The following is a 5,888-nucleotide window of genomic DNA, read 5'->3' as shown; positions in this document are numbered from 1 at the left end:
GGAAAAAACAACAACAACAAAGCAAGTAAATGTATAGAGAAGTGGGTTTAGGAAGCAGCACATGTCCTATAGTATGAAACTAGCAGATGTGAGTGTCCTGCCTCCCCAACTCTACAGTGGTGATTGCAGGGTGAGTAGACAGTGATGCTGCATACACTCCGCACATCTCACACATTTATTTATTTTTTATTTTATTTCAGGTACTTATATAGCACCATCAGTTTACACAGCAATTTACACATATATATTGTACATTCACACATAGTCACATTTCTTGACAATAAAAGTTGTTTGGATTAAAAAAAAATATTGCGAATATCTGCTATGAACACACCTGCTTTTCTTTTTTTAAAGATACATATTTTTTAAACTGGAAAAAAAACAACAACAACAAAGTAAGTAAATGTACAGAGAGGTGGGTTTAGGAAGCAGCACATGTCCTATACAATGAAGCTAGCAGATGTGAGTGTCCTGACTCCCCAACTCTACAGTGGTGACTGCAGGATGAGTAGACAGTGATGCTGCATACACTCCACACATCTCACACATTTATTTATTTTTTATTTTATTTCAGGTACTTATATAGCGCCATCAGTTTACACAGCACTTTACACATATATATTGTACATTCACACACAGTCACATTTCTTGACAATAAAAGTTGTTTGGATTAAAAAAAATATTGCAAATATCTGCTATGAACACACCTGCTATTCTTTTTTTAAAGATACATATTTTTTAAACAGGAAAAAAAACAACAACAAAGCAAGTATATGTACAGAGAGGTGGGTTTAGGAAGCAGCACTTGTGCTATACAATGAAGCTAGCAGATGTGATTGTCCTGCCTCCCCAACTCTACAGTGGTGACTGCAGGATGAGTAGACAGTGATGCTGCATACACTCCACACATCTCACACATAGTCACATTTCTACTAAGCAAGGATGGAGAGGGAAGATAGTACCTAGAAAACAGCCAGCTGCCTCCCCCCACTGTTCAGTCCTTAGATGCAGTGTTAAAAGCTTCTGTTCGTTTCCCTACACCCCCCCCCCCCCCCCCCCCACACCTCTCCTCCTCCACTCCTACATCAGCCTCTATGTCAGCTGCAGCACCAGGAGAAGTACTAGTGCTGCTGCTTGAGAATAAAAGAGCACACACAAGACAGGGGAGAAATGAACGGCAGCTTTCAGCACCACTCCAGCTCCCACCAACTGCCCTGGTCACTTGGCTGCACAGCTCAGCGGAGAGAAGTCGGATCCCTGGAGCTCCCTAGAAGTTGAGGCTCCCTCTACAAGCACATGCATTGCTGTCACCCAGGGCAATGAGCCATCTACTATTTTCAAAGTCTGCAAGAAATCCTGACTTCCACTTAAGTTTTCTCTGCTCGGACAGCACCAGCATCAAGAACTTCCATGCATATTCTAAAGGCTCTAGCCATCAAGTCTTGGAGTAATCCCTGCAGGACAGCTTGAATGAACCAGGAGATCAGACTGACAAGACTTTTTTTTTTTTTCTTTCTTTTCTTTTTTTGGGGAGAAGCCAACCTTGCTAAGGACGACAGCATCATTTGTGAATGTAACAATGGATGTCCTCTGTGCCTGACAATGACAAGTACCAGCACAGATGAGGTGATTATTGATGTTTCCATCAATATTACATTCTAAAGAGCAATAATGCCATTTTTTTTATTGATACAGCGATTTGAGGGCTAATGATACAAAAGGCATTGAATGGTTACATTTAATCTAAATCAGCTAGATGACAAGTGAACTAGATTTCTATAGATGTTTGTAATTAACGGTAATATGGATGCTTAAAGTCACTGATGGATTATCGGATTTGCTTTATTAGTGCAGACTGATCCTTGTTTAAAAAAAAAAAAAAAAGCTTTGTGACGCTTTATTCAGCGTTTGGGGATTTGAAATTCTGTTTTTGCATTGATTTGTTAAAGTTTTTGGATCTATGAGCCATCTGCAAGTAGAGTGTAAAGAGCACAACACCTATTTTTTTGGTCACACCATCCAGGTCTGAAGGACTGTCATCAGGGATTTCAAACCAATATGAAGGTGCATCCAAGTGTCCTAGTCCTTGTAGCTTTGAGGTAGTTCTCTTCCATCCCTGGAGGTCTCATAGATGCTTTAAGCTACCTGAATGCTGAAAACTCCATGATGGAGCCACAAAGCCAATGCCAGCCGGCTGCTGACGAACTGAATGTCTCTCAAAGCAATTACTCCTACGATGGCACAAGTTGTATTGCAAATCTGGACAGCCATGGACAGGAGTTTGAGCTGTCCTTCTGGAGCGTTGTCCTCACCATCATCTTGGCTCTCATCACTCTTGCCACTTTGTTGTCCAATGCATTTGTAATTGCAACAGTCTATCAGACCAGAAAATTGCACACCCCTGCCAACTATCTCATAGCTTCATTGGCATTCACTGACCTTTTAGTGTCTATTCTTGTATTGCCAATCAGCACCTTGTATACTGTCATTGGCAAGTGGACTTTGGGGCAGGTTATATGTGATATGTGGTTATCATCTGATATCACTTGTTGCACTGCATCCATTCTCCATTTATGTGTTATAGCCTTGGATAGATACTGGGCGATCACTGATGCAGTTGAATACACCAAGAAAAGGACTCCTAGAAGGGCAGTCATTATGATAGCTCTAGTGTGGGTATTCTCCATATCGATCTCTATGCCCCCACTTTTTTGGCGTCAATCAAAAGTGGAAGAGCTCACCATGTGTTCTGTGAATACAGATCACGTTTTATATACGGTGTACTCTACAGTTGGAGCATTTTATGTCCCTACATTACTTCTAATAGCCCTCTATGGGAGAATTTATGTAGAAGCCAGGTCTAGAATTCTGAAACAATCTCCAAAGAGCACAGGCAAAAGATTGACAAGGGCTCATCTAATTACTGACTCTCCCGGATCTTCTTCTGTGTCCTCCACCAACTCAAGGGCTGCAGAACTGTCAAGTGACACAGGTTCTCCTGTATACCTGAATCAAGTCAAAGTTAAAGTGTCAGATGCTCTACTGGAGAAGAAGAAGATCATGGCTGCCAGGGAGAAGAAGGCTACCAAGACCTTGGGAATTATACTTGGAGCTTACATCGTGTGTTGGTTACCATTTTTCATCATCTCACTGGTTATGCCCATCTGCAAAGAAGCTTGCTGGTTTCATCCTGCTATATTTGACTTTTTCAATTGGCTTGGATATCTCAACTCTTTAATAAACCCCATTATCTATACAATGTCAAACGAGGACTTCAAGCAAGCTTTTCACAAACTGATACATCGCTGTAGCTGCTCTTCATGAATCTAGCCATCTTCTGCTTCTCAATTCTACATGAATGCACTTGTTTTGGGTCTGATGTCACAGGTAAGTTACCCTTCCTTCTGGCTGCAGATAATAGAGGATTAGTAGGTGAGGTCAAGTAGAATGAGATGGCCAAGAGTCAAGAGTAGCACCTCAGTGTCCCCTGTATATGTGTATGACTGATCTGTGGTGGGTGGATCGCTCATTGCCTACAACCTTCACTTTGTATTTTTTCTATGTCAGCTTTTGGAAAATTCTTTCTGAGATGTACTGGTGTCTACTGTGTTCATTGGATCGATCAGCAGATTTGTTTTCCAGTTATTGGAGTTCAACCTGAGTTAACTGAGTTTGCTGATGAAGCATCTAATTGAGGTTCAATAGACAAACTGACGTGGATATATTGGAATTAGAGGGTGGTTAAATCATTAGGCATCTCTTAGAATAGAAAAAATAATACGGTGTCCAGCAAAAGTCAGAAGCATTAAAAACCTTTCCTACAGGAAGGGAACATCTAATATAATCAGGAATGTTATTATTGTTAATGACCAGGTATTACATTTTGATCAAATCCTTGGTGATCCATTTCATCAACTCTTCATTGTGTATGAGCATCCCACAGTGTCTGATGTAACACCATATACCTTAATACAGCATCTACGTAGCACGAGGTCTATAAAGTATTGCAGCAAGGTTCCACAGGGTCACAATGGCTTGGTGCCTTCTGTGGCAGCATATTGCATTCATACTGCCCTTGGTGTGCTATCATGGTTCAAATGAGATCATTTTACTTATATTATTTTGGCTGCTGAAGCCACTTAGCAAGTGGCCATACTGACCCAGTATTCAGCACATCAAATCGCACAGTGTATGAACACACTTAGCAATGAATTCCCAATAAATCGTAGTTGGTTTTTATTCTATATAGCCCATTATGACACTCTATCAATAATTCTATGAATGTTTTCCTTTTGTCTGCAGAACCCAGTCGATATTGTAAAGAATCACTGCCTGAAACTCCCTATCCTGAGTTGTCAGACTCATGAATGCTGCTGAGCACAAACGTCAATACATACTGCTATCCTACTGTTCAGCTCTGCATTTCACTGCTATGACTCTAGCAATGATGCTGCTTAAATATTCACCCATGTCAAATGCAAAGAGTTCATCTTCAGAACAATGCTTACAATTGACACCTGGATTGGAAAATTAACTTAGACTTCTGTTTCCATTTTTTTTTTTATTTCTTTTTTTTCCCCCTTTCCTTTCACATCATTGCCTTTTTGGCATTTTAAAGAGTCTGTGGAATTCTTCCCATGCACACTGTAGGGGTGTGCACAGTTGCTATGTTTTATGTTACTAGTATTAATGTGTCTATGTGTATGCTTGTAATTTATTTCTGTAGAGAAAAAAAAGGTTAATATGATTTAAAAGAAATGTTTTAAAGATGTGTCACCATGTGCAAGTGGCTCATTCATCGCAAGCTTTCTTGGTAAATGTGGTGTGCAGGAGTGTGCAAAAACTACACCAGTTCCAATCAATATAATACCACACTCATAAATTATCCCAAATCATTCCAGCTAAATGATGTATGTGTTAATGTATCACCTGTATGATGGATGTGTAATAGACTGACGTGCCCTTTAAATTAATGGCACTTGCCTTTTATTGCAGTGAGGAGATATTGCAGCACTATCAGGAAAGTCATTCTCTCTCTCTTAAAACAGGGTTTGACATACATTTTAACATTTAGGTATGAAACTATAGACAGTACTTATAATTATGGTTGATGCACACCCCTACTGCATTAAGCACAGAGAATGTATGTTTTTTGCGTGTTTAAGAAATAAATCTACCTAAAATGTATTTTGCTGTACACTGTCAAAAAGTTCAAATGAGTTTATATTTCCAAAAAAGTCACTCACGTGCAAAATAAATGACTGAATAAATCAGATCAGTTTATTTTATTATCATATCTAAATATTGTCATTGCAGTTTATTAACCGGTGTTCATTTGCTTGAAACCATGCACACTGTGAGTAAGGTTTAATTAAAAGAAGCCATAACATTGAAAGACATTGATTAGGGCGAATTGTGATTTGGCTGTGTTAGTTGCCCACACACAGTACATCTTTGTTACTTCTAATATGATGAATGTGTAGAATGAGCAAACGCAAATTACATGATAACTAAATCTAAAAATAAAATACATAAATATTTTTCCAATTTTTAGTGGAACTTTCTTCTCTTTTGGTCCGCAATAGGGCAAACTTATTTAATGAAATACTGAGTATTGATAGAAAAAAAATGGTTCATTTATTAGAGTAGTACAAAGAACACTGATGGTTTGGAAATGTAGTAGCCTTTGGTAACCAATTAGACGTTACCCTTTTTCTGTGTAGAACTGTCAGGACAGTAAAATATGACTGCTGATTGGTTTGGATGGTTTACTGGGTACATTGCTATTTGTTTTAGTAAATATGTTTATAGGGGTTTAACAATGTTTGTGTTATAGTAGTGGTATTAGTCGTATTTTGCAAACATGACTGCGTAAGGGTGGTAATACA

At 39.0% G+C, this 5,888-nt stretch overlaps 1 protein-coding gene across 1 annotated transcript; it reads left to right on the top strand.

Moving 5' to 3' along the window:
• The first annotated feature begins 869 nt into the window (after window positions 1-869).
• Window positions 870-5,273, top strand: HTR1B (5-hydroxytryptamine receptor 1B). The gene is made up of 2 exons (XM_089681408.1): window positions 870-3,387; window positions 4,303-5,273. The coding sequence occupies exon 1, from the start codon at window positions 2,164-2,166 to the stop codon at window positions 3,322-3,324; it is 1,161 nt and encodes a 386-aa protein (XP_089537534.1). The 5' UTR covers window positions 870-2,163; the 3' UTR covers window positions 3,325-3,387; window positions 4,303-5,273.
• Window positions 5,274-5,888: the final 615 nt, after the last annotated feature.

The sequence above is a fragment of the Staurois parvus genome, unplaced genomic scaffold, assembly GCF_062004578.1.
Source record: "Staurois parvus isolate SC_StPar_1 unplaced genomic scaffold, SC_StPar_1.0 ptg000264l, whole genome shotgun sequence".
Taxonomy (NCBI): Eukaryota; Metazoa; Chordata; class Amphibia; order Anura; family Ranidae; genus Staurois; species Staurois parvus.
Note: the sequence above shows the minus strand (reverse complement) of the source record. Positions and strands in the feature narration are given on the sequence as shown.

Bases quoted from the DNA above. Each gene is read 5' to 3' on its own strand.
- HTR1B (XM_089681408.1), top strand. From the start codon at position 2,164: ATGATGGAGCCACAAAGCCAATGCCAGCCGGCTGCTGACGAACTGAAT.